An 18,804-nucleotide genomic window follows, 5' to 3' on the forward strand; every position below is an offset into this window, starting at 1 on the left:
AAACTCCTTAAAAAAAATCAAATGTAGAACTACCTTGTGATCCATCAATCACATTTCTGGGCTTACAGCTAAAAGAATTGGAAGCAGGGACCCAAACAGATTTGTACTCCCATGTTCATAGCAGCATTATTCACAATAGCTGAAATGTGGAACAACCCAAATGTTCATAGACAGGTGAATGGATAAGGACAAGGTGTCTATACATATAGTGGAATATTCTTTGTCTTAAAAAAGGAGGAAATCCTGACACATGCTATAGCAGGGATGGACATCAAAAACATTACATTAAGTGAAATAAATCAGATACAAAACACACATATTTTATGATTCCAATTATATGAAGTTCTTTAATAGTCACTTCAGAGAAACAGAAAGTAGAAAGGTGGATGCCAGGGGCTAAAGGCAGGGGAAATGGACAGTTTAACAGATATGGAGTTTCTACTGGAGAAGATGAAAAAGTTCTGGAAGAAGATGGTGGTGATGGGTGCACAACAAGGTGGTTGTCTCTAATAACTAAATTGTACATTTAAAATGACGAAAATGATAAATTTTATATTATGTATATTTTACCACAATAAAAATATTTTATTATTATTATTATTATTTACTGGGGATTGAACCTAGGGGCACTTTACCACTGAGTTATATCTCCAACCTTTATTTATTTATTTATTTTTAATTTTGAGACAGGATCTCACTAAGTTGCTTACAGGTGTGCACTACCACATCTGGCAAAATCTTTGTTTTTTTTTTTTTTTAAACTTATAGTGCTTTATGTATTTATAAAAGCAGGATTAGTGAAAAAAGAATAACTGAAGTGCTCGGGGTATATTACTCAGTGGCATGCTAGCAGGCACAAAGTCCTTGTTCAATCTTTAGCACCAAAAAGCAAAAATAAAACAAACAAAACTGAGTAACTGGGGAAGTCCTTGCATTTTTTATTCTTTATGAATATACCATCAGGCTTTTTAAATTTGACTAAGTTCATTCAACCATCATGTCTCCTTGGCTAATTTACACAGAGTGCTTACTATGTGTTAGGCTCAGAGTACTTAATGCTGCCTAGGAATTTTCTCATTTGTTTCCAACCATGATCCCGAGGAAGGTACTATTATAATTTGTACTTTACAGGAGAGGGAACTGATGCTTAATAAACAAACAATCAAACAAATAAATAACTTGCTCAAGATCACTTGTAGTGAGTGATGAAATCTGTCTGACTCTGAATCTCATGCTCAGCCACAATGCCATGTGTCTTTTGGCATTGTCCTGAGCAGTGGGCTGGGCTGGATTGGAATAGGTCAGACTGATAGAGCTCTGTGATGTGGGCAAATGAATTAGCAGTGGTACTTACAGTTTAGTAAGGCTGTGCAGTCCTCTGAAAGCAGAGATGGATACAGACCTAATCTTATTGTGTTGCAGATACCTGAAAAATGATTATTAATAAGGAAAACAATGAAACAGTTTCAGTTTTGCAAGATGAAAGGCATTCTGAGGATGGATGGGGCTGATGGTAGCATAATAATTCACATGTTCTTAAGGCCTCTGAAAATACATTTCAAAATGGTTAATATTGTAAATTTTATGTTATCTGTATTGAACCAAAATTTAAAAATTGGAAAAAAGTTAAACATAATAAAATAACATAGAGAAAGTGGATATCATGTCTTTTTTTTAAAAAAAATTTTTAGTTATAAATGGACACAATACCTTTATTATTTTATTATTTTTATGTGGTGCTAAGGATCAAACCCAGGACCTCATATGTGCTAGGCAAGTACAGTATCTCTGAGCCACAACCCCAGCTCCATGTCTTTTTGTTTTGCTATTAAATTCACATATAATTTGGCTAGTATTTATTTAGAAATTCTGGTTATAAAGATGTAGACATTAGTATGGCAATATGTAAAAACGTGGATGTGTAACCGATATGATTCTGCAACCTGTATACGGGGTAAAAATGGGAGCGGGGTAAAAATGGGAGTTCATAACCCACTTGAATCAAATGTATGAAATATGATATGTCAAGAACTATGTAATGCTTTGAACAACTAATAATAAAAAAATAAAAATAATAAAATTAAGTAAAAAAAAAGAGGTAGATAATAACTAAAATTAACACCGTGCTGGCAAAACTATAAGTGTATGACAGCTTTAATACCACACAGAATATTCCATGTTAATCACAAATCATCCAAGCCAATCAACTTTAATTTTATTAGTTTGACACCCTAAGCCTTGTTCCAAAAGTGTTTGAGGCAACTTAAAAGGAATATAAATGGCAAAAGTAAAAAATATAACTAAAAAAGTCAAGTCTGAAAGAATATAAATTAGACTGGAGTGAGTGTCAAAACAAGAATGCAGGCTTATATAGGCAACTCAAGTAATGCTGGCAGTTTGACCTTTAGTTAACTGGAGGTCAAAAGAAAGAGGTATCAGAGTATAGTCTATTGTATTGCATCAGCCCACATAAACCTTTGCATTTCTATGTGTATTTGTCCTAGGTTGTGGGAAATGACAAAATAAGGGTAGCAAGCCTGCATTCTTGTTTGGAATGTGGGTCGCCTTTGTTCTTTAGGGTGTTCTAAATTTATATATAATTCATTATAAATTTTAGGAACAATAGAGGGGAAATCAATGACCAGAATAGATTTGCTATTCTCCAACATGCAAAAAAATGTAACTTTGATTGTAAAATGTTTTATGAAATTTATTATGCATCTAAAAATTTCATATGACATGCTGTGGGCCTAATCATGTAACAGGTAATCAATCTTTCTCACTAATTCAAAGAAAAGCTATAACATATTTATATGTTTATTGTAACTATTGTAATGACTTAGTCAAACTATACTTTCAATAATCAAGTAGAAGCTTTTTTCTTCTTTTTGTTATAAAATTATTTTGATCATTTTGTTACTTGAAACAAATTGGCTGTTTAAGAATTAATTCAATGATTTTTGTGCAAAAATGCTCAACTTCTGTGTTATGTAAACCTGCATTTGAAAAACTTGTAGTCTAACTCCTTTTAAACATATGAACATAAGGTGGTGCTACAGATCAGAAAAATTCTTTAGACTTCAGAAATTAGAAACTAAAATAAGAAAGTAACTTCTTGAAGTTTTTGTATTAGGTCTAATTTTAAAATTTAATTTATTTAATTTTTTATTGTTGTTATTATTTTTGTTGGTGTTGCAGATCAAAGCCAGGGCCTCTAGTAGAGGGTTAAGTTTGAAAAGCTCTTCTCTGTATATTGATTAATGTTCAGCAAGAAGTTCTAAAAAGTCATTTGCATTCAAATTTTAATTTTCAAGTATAAAATAATTTTTTCCCTGCAGATTATATAAGGTTTTAGAACATTTAACTGAATGTGTAGATTTTTTTAAATTTTTGATTCTATTCTATTTTTACCTGTTCTCTTTAAAAAAGTGCAGATATGGGGCTAGGGTTGTGGCTCAGTGGTAGAGAGCTTGCCTAGGATGTGTGAGGCTGTGGGTTCAATTCTCAGCATCACATATAAATAAATAAATAAAATAAAGGTTTGCCAACAACTAAAAAAAAATTTTAAAAAGTGCAGATATGTATTACTACACCAGGTTTCTCTAGTATAAAAAGAAAACTAAAACCAATACATCTATAAAAATGATCTGAGGAACTCTGAGATGTTTTCTAGCACCTGTGATTTAGTGACAGAGTTAACACAATAATTCAAGTATATGACAATAAGATTTAATCACAAAGTTAACCTGAATCACAGTTAAACATCACCTGGGTCACTGTGGATGTTGAGAGTACATACATAATTCTAAAGTGAAGGGGAAAAATCATGTCAGATACCACCTAAGGCCAACATAAAATGACGTACAAGGCCAATGTGAAATGGAATCAAGTCCCCCAGAACATGCCCAGAGGTTTCAAACCATGACTTGCTGTGTCATGTAGAGACCAGATTTGTGAACATATGGAAGAAAATTCTTCACTCTTTAGTCTTGATGGCAAATTTGGCAAAAGAGCATTGCATTGTTCTCTAAGCTGGACATTGAGGGGATCCACACTAGGCTCATACAGAGTAAAAGCACCTGTGTACATATTTCCACTTTGGGGAAGTGTGATAGAGAATTCACAGCACACATGCTCCCGTCTCTTTGGGAATAGGTATCTCAGGTTTTTTCTGGAATGCCTTCTAGAACTATTCAGAAAAATCTCCAGGTAACAGCTAAATAATTCCCTGAAGGGAAATTAGATTTAAGCGATGGTATAAATGTTGGGTTCTACCACCCAAAAATATTAATTTTAATATCATGAATTTAATTTTTCTTACAGCTTTTGAAGATAGTGGTACTTCCTGAAGCCATCAGGAGGAAGCTTTCTTAAGATGTTCCACTGGAGTGACCTGAAATAAATGTAAATGTACATAAAGTTTTTTTTTTTTAAATTTGATTTCCCTCACTTTCTTACTTTTAAATTACAACATAAATAACTATAAACTGTATTTACTTTAGTACTAGATTTCAGGAAACATTTTACTTCACTATGTCACTCTCATATCATTTGAATTAAGTTTGTCAATTTTGTATTGTTAAATATATTCAGATTTTCTTAAATTTAGATTACATTATAATTCTGACAAAAGTTTAAAAAATAATAAAATTTGGAGAAAATTGATTTTAATTTATATTCTTTATTTTTTAATATTTTTTAGTTGTAAATGGCCAAAATATCTTTATTTACTTATTTTTATGTGGTGCTGAGGATTGAACCCAGTGCCTCACTTGTGCCAGGCAAGCGCTCTACCACTGAGCTACAACCTCAGTGCTATATTGTTTATTTTTATTTAATAAATATCAGAAGGCATTTGATTTTAATGACAATGAAAACAATGTTTTCGGGGCTAGGGTTGTGGCTTAGTGGTAGAGCGCTTGTCTAGCATGTGTGAGGCACTGGGTTAAATTCTGAGCACCACATACAAATAAATGAACAAAATAAAAGTCCATCAACATCTGAAAAAAAAAAAAAAGAAAACAGTATTTTCTGTTTAAAATACACTCAAAAGCTCAGTTTTGTGATTTTAAATATATCATTACCTACATTCACCATCTTAAAATTAATTATTAAGGGAACTGCTAATTAGTATCTAAGAAGTGGTCATTTCCACTCCCAATAAGTTGTTTGGAAAGATTTCCCCTTGTATGACAATTTAAGAAGTTGTTTGTTGTATACCAGTGCCCCATAATTGTGGCTCTACTGGAAAAATTCTAAATTTTAATTTTTTTTTAAAAAAACAAAAGCAATGTACTGTACAAAAAACAAAACAAGCCAAGTTAAAAACAACAACAACAACAATAATAACAACAAAACAAAAACAAAAAAGCCAAGACAAAAGAAGCTGGGGTCTCTTGCATGAACCACTGATAACTTTTCCAAGTCAGTTTCCCTAACTGGGAAAGGAGAGATTTGGATCAGAAGAGTGGTCATGTGATAGAGCATCAATGATTGCTTAACTATCTGAAGTCAACCCTCAGCTGCTGGCTGTCACCCTAGCTGAGAATCCTCTCTAATAATGATTCTAACTTGGTTTAGATTCCAGATTATACTTCATGTCCTGTTTAAATGTTTGTATTATGTAAAGGTAAATTGTTAAATATTTGGGTTTGATTTAAGGATCTAGGTGAAAGTTTAGTGTGTTCTTAAAAATGCATTCATTCTTTCATCCATTCTTTTCTCAAAAAGCATGTGTTTTTGAGGCACTGGGTTCAATCCTCACCACTTGCACTCTGTCCTTAGGAACCTTATACTCTATTTGGAAGACAAAGGACATACTTTATCTACAAAAAGAGCCTTTTTTTTTTTTTCAGTCAGGACTTAAAAAGTAATCAGCGTATTATATTTTTATTATATTTATTTACTTATAGATGCATTTCAAAAACATTTATTTAGAGATCATTAAACTGTTAGAAATTTTGAAGGACATCTAAGAAAAATCCTGGTGTAGAAATTATGGCATTTCCATTTTTCAGAGAGAGACATTGAGAATCCCAAGGCTGCAAGATGGCGGGCCTGAGGGAGGCAGCATTCTGTGTCATTCTGTGACCTGGGACTCAAGAAGTGAGAATACTGCTTCTCTGTGAGTGATATTCCTGCTTCCACACAGGAATCATGGCTGCGGTGCCCATGCAAGGCTCCAGGCCTCAGGGTCAGAGTAGGTCTCCTAACTACTCTCCCAAGCAGGACTACGGGTGTCCAAGCGGGATCATTGTCATCAGCACCTGCGTAAGACTTTCTGCCACCCACCAAAGCAGAAACCCCAGATGCAGCTCCCATGAAGGACACCTGGCAGCTACCCACGTGCAGGATCTCCAGCCACCACTCCTGTGTGGACCCCCATCAACCAACATGGAGTTCCCCCTGTTGCCTCCATCTTGGGACTCTGCAGCAATGGAGATAGTCTCTTACCTACAGTAGCCCACCTGTACCAGGGAACTTCACAGAGGCTCTGAAGACAGCCACAGCCACATGCTGCATGCCACAGACCCAGTCTCTGAACTCATAATCCAACACCATTGCCCGGCTCCTCTGACCGGACCTGACACCCCATCATTGAAAGCAAATGCCTCCATCTTGGGTCACCTTCATTACCATCTTTAGTGGGGGCAACTCCCAGTTTGGAACTCTACTGGCCGGGTACCCAGTTTCTAACTCCCTTCTCTTCCCAGCAACTGCTGTGCAGTGTCTGCCCAATAAAAAACCAGCTCTCAGAGGGGCAGGTGCACAGCATGTGCCAAAGCAGCACAATCAGGAGCTCGGGAGAGAGAAAGTTTCCTAATTAGGAAGCAGTAATGGAGGGGGTGAGTGTGATACAGTTTAGAGACTAACAGAGACTAGGAACTGGGAGTCTTCAGGTGAAATAAGGAGATAAGACCAGACGCTCGCTTCATAGGAGCAGTTCCAAAAAGAGATCCTTGAGGTGCAGTCTCCTTTTGGGGGACCAGCGAGTGCCACTCCCCACTTCCAGGTGCCCTCCACCCAGGAATAACCCACTCTCCCTGGTTACCTTCACCATCCTGAGGGTGGAAATACCAGCTAATAAGAGATGACCCCATTTATTGGATGAGAAAGGAAGCAGGAAAGATACTGATCTCCAACCAAAACAATCCTTGTTTCTTCCTTTGAGATATTTTTTTTCTTTCTTCTTCCACCCTCACATCCCCAACATATGTGAAACCAAGTACTTTGCATGAAATAGGATATTGAGGACTGAGATGACTGAATAGTATATTACAGTTGTGTTGTATATTCTTTTGTTATTTTCCTCCAATTTTTACTATTTTAAAATTTTTATTTTTCTTAATATATATGTTTGTTTTATGTACTCTGCTGTATTTCCACTTACTTGTCTACCCCCAATTTTCTCTCTACTCACCTGCTACTAATCTTCTTCTTTAGATTTCTCTTTCACACTTCCTATAATATAATAACTCTATATCCTCACCTCCTACCTCCTCAGCATATCTTCCTACACCTTACATCTGGATCTTTGTTCACCATCAGAAACTGTAAACCCTTTTACAAACCTACTGATTATATTATAGATAATAATTGAATTTACCATTTCTGAATATTGTGACAAAACCCTAAATGCCTATTAGCAACTCTTTGTTTTTAGGTGGTATATTGTTTATATTGGGACTTGCTAACATTGTCCTACCCCTCAAAGGAGAGGTATTGGAACCCGACAGAGGAACTATAAGCCTATAGGGTAAAAACGGTAATGCCTCAGATCCACAGTGCCAGAAGGGAAGACACATGAGTAACATGAAAAGACAAGGGATGAAAGTGGCTCAAACAAATCAACATACCACAGTATTAGAATCCATGGCCAGCACAGCAGAAGGAATGACAGAGAAATAATTGGTGATGTACATAATTAAAATGTTCTGTGGATTAAAGGATAATATAAGAGAGCAAATACAGGCAGCAAAAAATCATTTGACAAAGAGCTACACAGGCAAATACAGGAAAAGATTACTTCAATAAGGAGATAGAGGTTCTAAGGAAAAACCAAACAGAAATCCTTGAAATGAAAGAAACAATAAACCAAATTAAAAGTTCAATTAAAAGCATCACCAGCAGATTAGAGCACTTGGAAGACAGGACCTCAGACAATGAAGACAAAATGTATAATCTTGAAAAGAATGTGGACCACACAGTGAAAGTAGTAAGAAACCATGAGTAGAACATTTAAGAAACCATGAGCAGAACATTTAAGAATTATGGGATAACATGAAAGTACCAAATTTAAGAGTTATTGGGGGTAGAGGAAGGCATAGAATTCCAAGTCAAAGGAATGAACAATCTATTCAATGAAATAATATCAGAAAAATTTCCAAACATGAAGAATGAATTGGAAAACCAAATACAAGAGGCTTACAGTGTGCCAAACATACAAAATCACAACAAATCAACATCAAGGTATATTATAATAAAAGTTCCTAACATACAGAATAAGGAGAGAATATTAAAAGCCATGAGAGAAATGAATCAGATTACATATAGGGGGAACCAATTAGGTTATGTACAGATTTTTCAACCAGACCCTGAAAAGAAGATCCTGGAACAACACATATCAAGTTTTGAAAGAAAATGGATGCCAACCAAGAATCTTGGATCCAGCAAAATTAAGCTTTAGATTGGATGATGAAATAAAAACCTTCCATGATGAACAAAAGTTAAAAGAATTTACAGCTAGAAAACCTGCATTACAGAACATCCTTGGCAAAATATTCTATGAAGAGGAAATGAAAACAATGAAAATCAGCAGAGGGAGGTATTACACTAAAGGAAAAACTAATCAAAGGAGAAACAAAGTCAAGTTAAATAACAAAAATAAACAAAAATGGCTGGGAATACAAATCATGTCTCAATAATAACCCTGAATGTTAATGGCCTAAACTTATCAATCAAAAGACATAGGCTAGCTGATTAGATTTTAAAAAAAAGGTCCAACAATATGCTGCCTCCAAAAGACTCATCTCATAGGAAAAGACATCTACAGACTGAAGGTGAAAGGTTGGGAAAAATCATACCACTCACATGGACTGTGGAAGCAAGCAGGGGTTTCCATTCTCATATCAAATAAAGTAGACTGTAAGTTACAGTGAATCAAAAGGGATAAAGGACATTTTATACCGCTCAAGGGAACCACACACCCACAAGATATAACAAATATAAATATATATGCCCCAAACAATGGAGCATCTATGTTCATCAAACAAACTCCTTTCAAATTCAAGAGTCAAATTGACCACAACACAACACAATGATTTTGAGTGACTTTAACACACCTCTTTCACCACTGATAGATCTTCCAAACAAAAACTGAACAAAGAAATTATAGAACTCAATAATATAATCAATAACTTAGACTTAACTGACATATGTAGAATATATCATCCATCAATGAGTAAATACACGTTCTTTTCAGCAGCACATAGATCTTTCTCTAAAATAGACCATATATTATGTCACAAAGCAACTCTTAACAAATACAGAAAAATAGAGATATTACCCTGCATTCTCTCAGATTACAATGGAATGAAAGAAGAAATCAATGATAAAATAAGAAATAAAATCCACTCCAACACCTGGAGATTAAATAATATGCTATTGAATGAACAATGGGTTGCAGAAGACATCAAGGAGGTGATTAAAAAGTTTTTAGAGGTGAATGAGAACATAGATACAACATATCAAAATTTCTGGGACACTATGAAGGCAGTTCTAAGAGGAAAGTTCATTTTATGGAGTTCATTCCTTAAAAGAAGAAAAAGTCAACAAATAAATGATTTAACATTACATCTAAAAGCCCTAGAAAAAGAAGAACAAATCAACACCAAAAGCAGCAGAAGACAGGAAATAATTAAAATCAGAGCTGAAATCAATGAAATTGAAACAAAGAAACAATTGAACAAATTGACAAAGCAAAGAGTAAGTTCTTTGAAAAAATAAATAAAATTTATAAACCCTTAGCCATGCTAACAAAGAGAAGGAGAGAGAAAACTCAAATTACTAACATTTGTGATGAAAAAGGAAATATCACAACAGACACTACAGAAATACGGAAGATAATTAGAAATTATTTTGAAAACTTGTACTCCAATAAAATCGAAAATATTGAAGGCATCGACAAATTTCTAGAGTCATATGATTTGCTCAAATTGAATCAGGATGATATATACAAGATAAACAGGTCAATTTCAAGCAATGAAATAGAAGATGCCATCAGAAGTCTACCAACCAAGAAAAGCTCAGGACCGGTTGGTTACACAGCTGAGTTCTACAGACCTATAAAGAAGAACTAATACCAATACTCTCTAATTAATATCAAGAAATAGAAAAAGAGGCAGCACTTCCAAACTCATTCTATGAGGCCAATATCACCCTGATTTCAAAACCAGGCAAAGACACATCAAAGAAAGAAAACTTCAGACCAATATCTCTAATGAACATAGATGAAAAAATTCTCAATAAAATTCTGGCAAATCAAATCCAAAAACATATAAAAAAGATAGTGCACCATGATCAAGTGGGATTTATCCTAGGGATGCCATGTTGGTTTAACATGCAGAAATCAATAAATGTAATTCATCATATCAATAGACTTAAAGATAAGAATCATATGATTACCTCAATAGATGCAGAAAAAACATTCAACAAAATACAGCACCTTCATGTTCAAAACACTAGAAAAACTAGGGATAACAGGAACATATCTCAATATCATAAAAGCTATCTATGCTAAGCCCCAGGCCAACATCATTCTAAGTGGAGAAAAATTGAAAGCATTCCCTCTAAAAACTGGAACAAGACAGGAATGCCCTTTTCACCACGTCTTTTTAATATAGTTCTTAAAACACTGGCCAGAGCAATTAGATGAAATAAATTAAAGGGATATGGATAGGAAAAGAAGAACTCAAATTAGCACTATTTGTTGATGATATGATTCTATACCTAGAAGATCCAAAAAATTCCACCAGAAAACTTCTAGAACTAGTAAGTGAATTCAGCAAAGTACCAGGATATAAAATCAATACCCATAAATCAAAGGCATTTCTGTACATCAGTGACAAATCCTCTGAAAGGGAAATGAGAGAAACTCCCTCATTTACAATAGTCTCCAAAAGCATAAAATACTTAGGAACCAACCTAATTCAAAGAGGTGAAAGACCTCTATGATGAAAACTACAGAATGCTAAAAAAAAAAGAAATTCAAGAAGACCTTATAAGATGGAAAGATCTCCCTTGTTCTTGGACAGGCAGAATTAATATTGTCAAAATGATCATACTACCAAAAGCACTACACAGATTTAATGCAATTCCACTCAAAATCCCAATGACATTCCTCACAGAAATAGAAAAAGCAGTCATGAAATTAATCTGGAAAAATAAGAAACCCAGAATAGCTAAAGCAATCCTTAGCAAGAAGAGTGAAACAAGTGGCATCACTATACTAGAACTTAAACTATACTATGAAGCAATAGTAACAAAAATAACATGGTATTGGCCCCCAATGGTCTACCAGAATAGAGGACACAGAGACTAATCCACATAATTACAGTTATCTTATGTAGACAAAGGCACCCAAAGTATACATTAGAGAAAAAATAGCCTCTTCAACAAATGGTGCTGGGAAAACTGGAAATCCATATGCAACAAAATGAAATTAAACCCCTATCTCTCTCCATGCATAAAACTCAACTCAAAGTGGATCAAGGACCTAGGAATTAAACCAGAGACTCTGCGCTTAATAGAAGAAAAAGTAGGCCCAAATCTCCATCATGTCAGATTAGGCCCCAACTTCCTTAACAAGACTCTTATAGCACAAGAATTAAAATCAAGAATCAATAAATAGGATGGATTCAAACTAAAAAGCTTCTTCTCAGCAAAGGAAATAATCAATGAGGTGAAGAGAGAGCCTACATCTTGGGAGCAAATTTTTACCACTTACACATCAGATAGAGCACTAAACTGTAGGGTATATAATGAACTCAAAAAGCTAAACACTAAAAAAACAAATAGCCTAATCAATAAGTGGGACAAGGAACTGAACAGACACTTCTGAGAAGATGATATACAATCAATCAACAAATATATGAAAAAATGTTCAACATCTCTAGAGATTAGAGATGCTCTAAGATTTTATCTCATTCCAGTTAGAATGGCAGCTATTAAGAACACAAACAACAATAAGTGTTGGTGAGGATGAGGGGAAAATGGTACACTCATGTATTGCTGGTGGGACTGCAAATTGGTGCATCCAATTTGGAAAGTAGTATGGAGATTCCTTGGAAAGCTGGAAATGGAACTACCATTGAACCCAGCTCTCCCACTACTTGGCCTATACCCAATGGACTTAAAAAACAGTATACTACAAGGACACAGCCACATCAATGTTTATAGTACCACAATTCACAATAGTTAAATTGTGGAATCAACCTAGATGCCCTTCAGTAGATGAATGGGTAAAGAAAATGTGGTATATATATACACAATGGAATATTCCTCTGCAATAAAAGATAACAGAATCATGGCATTTGTAGGTAAATGAAATGAATGGAGTTGGAGAATATGGTGCTAAGTGAAGTTAGATAATCCTAACAAACCAAATGCTGGATTTTTTTCTCTAATATAGGAGACTGATTCATAGTGTGGTTGGGAGAGGGATCATGGGAGGAATAGACGAACTCTAAATAGGGCAAAGAGGTGGGAAGGAAAGGGAGGGAGCATGGTGGTAAAAAAGATGGTGGAATGAGATGGACATCATTACCCTAAGTACATGTATGAAGACACAAATGATGTGAATATACTTTGTATACAATCAGAGATATGAAAAATTGTGCTCTATGTGTAATAAGATTTTCAATGCATTTTTCTGTCATATAACAAATTAGAATTAAAGAAAAGAAAAGAAAAAAGAGAATCCCAAGACTAAGGAAGCATGTTTAACATAACTAAAAGAGCTGCAAGACCCTGTGCCTAATAGAAATAAAAATAGGCCCAAATCTTCACCATGTTGGCCTAGGATCTGACTTCCTTAAGACTCCTAAAGCACATGAAGTAAAAATCAAGAATCAATAAATGGGATGGATTCAAATTAAAAAACTTCTTCTCAGCAAAGGAAACAGTTAATAATGTGAGGAGAGAGCCTACAGATTGGGAGAAAATCTTTATCACATGCACTTCTTTTTTTTTTTTTTAAATTAATTTTTATTGTAGGTTGTTCAAAACATTACATAGTTCTTGATATATCATATTTCACACTTTGATTCAAGTGGGATATGAACTCCCATTTTTACCCCATATACAGATTGCAGAATCACTTCAGTTGCACAACCATTGATTTACATATTGCCATTCTGGAGTCTGTTGTATTCTGCTGCCTTTCCTATCCTCTACTATCCCCCCTCCCCCCTCCCCTCCCCTCTTCTCTCTCTACCCCCTCTACTGTAATTCATTTCTCCCCCTTATATTTTCCCTCCTTTCCCCTCACTTCCTCTTGTATGTAATTTTGTATACCCCTGAGGGTCTCCTTCCATTTACATGCAATTTCCCTTCTCTCTCCCTTTCCCTCCCACCTCTCATCCCTGTTTAATGTTAATCTTCTTCTCATGCTCTTCTTCCCTACTCTGTTCTTAGTTACTCTCCTTATATCAAAGAAGACATTTGGCATTTGTTTTTAAGGGATTGGCTAGCTTCACTCAGCACAATCTGCTCTAATGCCATCCATTTCCCTCCAAATTCTATGATTTTGTCATTTCTTAATGCAGAGTAATACTCCATTGTGTATAAATGCCACATTTTTTTTTATCCATTCGTCTATTGAAGGGCATCTAGGTTGGTTCCACAGTCTTGCTATTGTGAATTGTGCTGCTATGAACATGGATGTAGCAGTGTCCCTATAGCGTGCTCTTTTTAGGTCTTTAGGGAATAGACCGAGTAGTGGAATAGCTGGATCAAATGGTGGTTCCATTCCGAGCTTTCCAAGAAATCTCCATACTGCTTTCCAAATTGGCCGCACCAATTTGCAGTCCCACCAGCAATGTACAAGAGTACCCTTTTCCCCACATCCTCGCCAGCACTTGTTGCTGTTTGACTTCCGAATGGCTGCCAATCTTACTGGAGTGAGATGGTATCTTAGGGTGGTTTTGATTTGCATTTCTCTGACTGCTAGAGATGGTGAGCATTTTTTCATATACTTGTTGATTGATTGTATGTCCTCCTCTGAGAAATTTCTGTTCAGGTTCTTGGCCCATTTGTTGATTGGGTTATTCGTTATCTCATTGTCTAATTTTTTTAGTTCTTTGTATATTCTGGATATTAGGGCTCTGTCTGAAGTGTGAGGAGTAAAGATTTGTTCCCAGGACGTAGGCTCCCTATTTACCTCTCTTATTGTTTCTTTTGCTGAGAAAAAACTTTTTAGTTTGAGTAAGTCCCATTTGTTGATTCTAGTTATTAACTGTTGTGCTATGGGTGTCCTATTGAGGAATTTGGAGCCCGACCCCACAGTATGTAGATCATAGCCAACTTTTTCTTCTATCAGACGCCATGTCTCTGATTTGATATCAAGTTCCTTGATCCACTTTGAGTTAACTTTTGTGCATGGCGAGAGAAAGGGATTCAGTTTCATTTTGTTGCATATAGATTTCCAGTTTTCCCAACACCATTTGTTGAAGATGCTATCCTTCTTCCATTTCATGCTTTTAGCCCCTTTATCAAATATAAGATAGTTGTAGTTTTGTGGATTGGTTTCTGTGTCCTCTATTCTGTACCATTGGTCCACCTGCCTGTTTTGGTACCAGTACCATGCTGTTTTTGTTACTATTGCCCTGTAGTATAGTTTGAAGTCTGGTATAGCTATACCGCCTGATTCACATTTCCTGCTTAGAATTGTTTTTGCTATTCTGGGTCTTTTATTTTTCCATATGAATTTCATGATTGCTTTCTCTATTTCTACAAGAAATGCCGTTGGGATTTTGATTGGCATTGCAGTAAACCTATAGAGAACTTTTGGTAATATCGCCATTTTGATGATGTTACTTCTACCTATCCATGAACAGGGTATATTTTTCCATCTTCTAAGATCTTCTTCTATTTCTCTCTTTAGGGTTCTGTAGTTTTCATTGTATAAGTCTTTCACCTCTTTTGTTAGGTTGATTCCCAAGTATTTTATTTTCTTTGAGGATATTGTGAATGGGGTGGTTGTCCTCATTTCCATTTCAGAGGATTTGTTGCTGATATACAGGAATGCCTTTGATTTATGCGTGTTGATTTTATAGCCTGCCACTTTGCTGAATTCATTTATTAGCTCTAATAGTTTCTTTGTAGACCCTTTTGGGTCTGCTAGGTATAGAATCATGTCATCTGCAAATAGTGATAATTTGAGTTCTTCTTTTCCTATTTTTATGCCTTTAATTTCTTTCGTCTGTCTAATTGCTCTGGCCAGTGATTCGATAACTATGTTGAACAGAAGTGGTGAGAGAGGGCATCCCTGTCTTGTTCCAGATTTTAGAGGGAATGCCTTCAGTTTTTCTCCATTCAGAATGATGCTAGCCTGAGGCTTAGCATAGATTGCTTTTACAATGTTGAGGTATGTTCCTGTTATCCCTAGTTTTTCTAGGGTTTTGAACATAAAGGGATGCTGTACTTTGTCGAATGCTTTTTCCGCATCTATCGAGATGACCATATGGTTCTTATTTTTAAGCTTGTTGATGTGGTGAATAACATTTATTGATTTCCGTATATTGAACCAACCTTGCATCCCAGGGATAAATCCTACCTGATCATGGTGCACAATTTTTTTGATATGTTTTTGTATCCGGTTCGCCAGAAGTTTATTGAGGATTTTTGCATCTAGGTTCATTAGAGATATTGGTCTGTAGTTTTCTTTCTTTGAAGTGTCTTTGTCTGGTTTAGGAATCAGGGTGATGTTGGCCTCATAGAATGAATTTGGAAGTTCTCCCTCTTTTTCTATTTCCTGAAATAGCTTGAAAATTATTGGTGTTAATTCCTCTTTAAAGGTTTTGAAAAACTCTGCTGTATACCCATCCGGTCCTGGGCTTTTCTTAGTTGGTAGTCTTTTGATGGTATCTTCTATTTCCTCAATTGATATTGGTCTGTTTAGGTTGTCAATAACCTCCTGACTCAATCTGGGCAAATCATATGACTTAAGAAATTTATCGATGCCTTCACTATCTTCTATTTTATTGGAGTATAAGGATTCAAAATAATTTCTGATAATCTTCTGTATTTCTGAAGTGTCTGTTGTGATATTGCCTTTTTCATCCCGTATGCTGGTAATTTGAGTTCTCTGTCTTCTTCTCTTTGTTAGCGTGGCTAAGGGTCTGTCGATTTTATTTATTTTTTCAAAGAACCAACTTTTAGTTTTGTCAATTTTTTCAATTGTTTCTTTTTTTTTTATGATTTACAAAAAAAATTTTATTTTCCTCATAGTTATAGTTTATTACAATGAAAGAATACAGACTAAAATCAGCTAAGGGAGGAGATACACAGGGCAAAGTTCAGGAGAGTTCCAAGTGTGAAGCTTCCAATTTTCTTCTCGAAATGGAATTATTAAGTGGTGTTCATTCTTCTTGGCAACAATGTGTGGCAATACACACAGAATATTGCCAACAAGGTTAAGTTTGCCTAAACTTTTTTTTTTTTTTTTTATATATTTTTTTATTGTTGGTTGTTCAAAACATTACATAGTTCTTGATATATCATATTTCACACTTTGATTCAAGTGGGTTATGAACTCCCATTTTTACTCCGTTTACAAATTGCAGAATCACATCAGTTACACTTCCATTGATTTATATATTGCCATACTAGGGTCTGTTGTATTCTGCTGCCTTTCCTATCCGTTACTACCCCCCTCCCCTCCCCTCCCCTCCCCTCTTCTCTCTCTACCCACTCTACTGCAGTTCATATCTCCCCCTTGTATTATTTTTCCCTTTCCCCTCGTTACCTCTTGTATGTAATTTTGTATAACCCTGAGGGTCTCCTTCCATTTCCATGCAATTTCCCTTCTCCCTCCCTTTCCCTCCCACCTCTCGTCCCTGTTTAATGTTAATCTTCTTCTCATGCTCTTCGTCCCTACTCTGTTCTTAGTTACTCTCCTTATATCAAAGAAGACATTTGGCATTTGTTTTTTAGGGATTGGCTGGCTTCACTCAGCATAATCTGCTCTAATGCCATCCATTTCCCTCCAAATTCTATGATTTTGTCATTTCTTAATGCAGAGTAATATTCCATTGTGTATAAATGCCACATTTTTTTTATCCATTCGTCTATTGAAGGGCATCTAGGTTGGTTCCACAGTCTTGCTATTGTGAATTGTGCTGCTATGAACATCGATGTAGCAGTGTCCCTGTAGCATGCTCTATTTAGGTCTTTAGGGAATAGACCAAGAAGGGGAATAGCTGGGTCAAATGGTGGTTCCATTCCCAACTTTCCAAGAAATCTCCATACTGCTTTCCAGATTGGCTGCACCAATTTGCAGTCCCACCAACAATGAACAAGTGTACCCTTTTCCCCACATCCTCGCCAGCACTTGTTGTTGTTTGACTTCCTAATGGCTGCCAATCTTACTGGAGTGAGATGGTATCTTAGGGTGGTTTTGATTTGCATTTCTCTGACTGCTAGGGATGGTGAGCATTTTTTCATGTACTTGTTGATTGATTGTATGTCCTCCTCTGAGAAGTGTCTGTTCATGTCTTTGGCCCATTTGTTGATTGGGTTATTTGTTATCTTGTTGTCTAATTTTTTGAGTTCTTTGTATACTCTGGATATTAGGGCTCTATCTGAAGTGTGAGGAGTAAAGATTTGTTCCCAGGATGTAGGCTCCCTATTTACCTCTCTTGTTGTTTCTTTTGCTGAGAAAAAACTTTTTAGTTTGAGTAAGTCCCATTTGTTGATTCTAGTTATTAACTGTTGTGCTATGGGTGTCCTATTGAGGAATTTGGAGCCCGACCCCACAGTATGTAGATCCTAGCCGACTTTTTCTTCTATCAGACGCCGTGTCTCTGATTTGATATCAAGCTCCTTGATCCATTTTGAGTTAACTTTAGTGCATGGCGAGAGAAAGGGATTCAGTTTCATTTTGTTGCATATGGATTTCCAGTTTTCCCAGCACCATTTGTTGAAGATGCTATCCTTCCTCCATTGCATGCTTTTAGTCCCTTTATCAAATATAAGATAGTTGTAGTTTTGTGGGTTGGTTTCTGTGTCCTCTATTCTGTACCATTGGTCCACCCGCCTGTTTTGGTACCAGTACCATGCTGTTTTTGTTACTATTGCTCTGTAGTATAGTTTGAAGTCTGGTATCGCTATACCGCCTGATTCACCCTTCCTGCTTAGCATTGTTTTTGCTATTCTGGGTCTTTTATTTTTCCATATGAATTTCATGATTACTTTCTCTATTTCTATAAGAAATGCCATTGGGATTTTGATTGGTATTGCATTAAACCTATAGAGAACTTTTGGTAATATTGTCATTTTGATGATGTTAGTTCTGCCTATCCATGAACAGGGTATATTTTTCCATCTTCTAAGATCCTCTTCTATTTCTCTCTTTAGGGTTCTGTAGTTTTCATTGTATAAGTCTTTCACCTCTTTTGTTAGGTTGATTCCTAAGTATTTTATTTTTTGGGGGGATATTGTGAATGGAGTGGTTGTCCTCATTTCCATTTCAGAGGATTTGTCGCTGATATACAGGAATGCCTTTGATTTATGTGTGTTGATTTTATA

At 35.6% G+C, this 18,804-nt stretch overlaps 1 protein-coding gene across 3 annotated transcripts in view; it reads right to left on the reverse strand.

Annotated features, from left to right (window-relative positions):
* Rxfp1 (relaxin family peptide receptor 1) overlaps positions 1-18,804 on the reverse strand; it is an 88,414-nt gene that overhangs the window by 35,888 nt on the left and 33,722 nt on the right. For all 3 annotated transcript variants that reach the window (XM_076864661.2, XM_076864660.2, XM_077110186.1), the window contains 2 exons: positions 4,322-4,393; positions 1,355-1,426 (listed from right to left, as the gene is read on the reverse strand). In XM_076864661.2, coding sequence (XP_076720776.1) covers positions 1,355-1,426; positions 4,322-4,393 — 144 coding nt within the window. The remainder of the gene's footprint in view (positions 1-1,354; positions 1,427-4,321; positions 4,394-18,804) is intronic.

This window comes from Callospermophilus lateralis, chromosome 8, assembly GCF_048772815.1.
Source record: "Callospermophilus lateralis isolate mCalLat2 chromosome 8, mCalLat2.hap1, whole genome shotgun sequence".
Lineage (NCBI taxonomy): Eukaryota > Metazoa > Chordata > Mammalia > Rodentia > Sciuridae > Callospermophilus > Callospermophilus lateralis.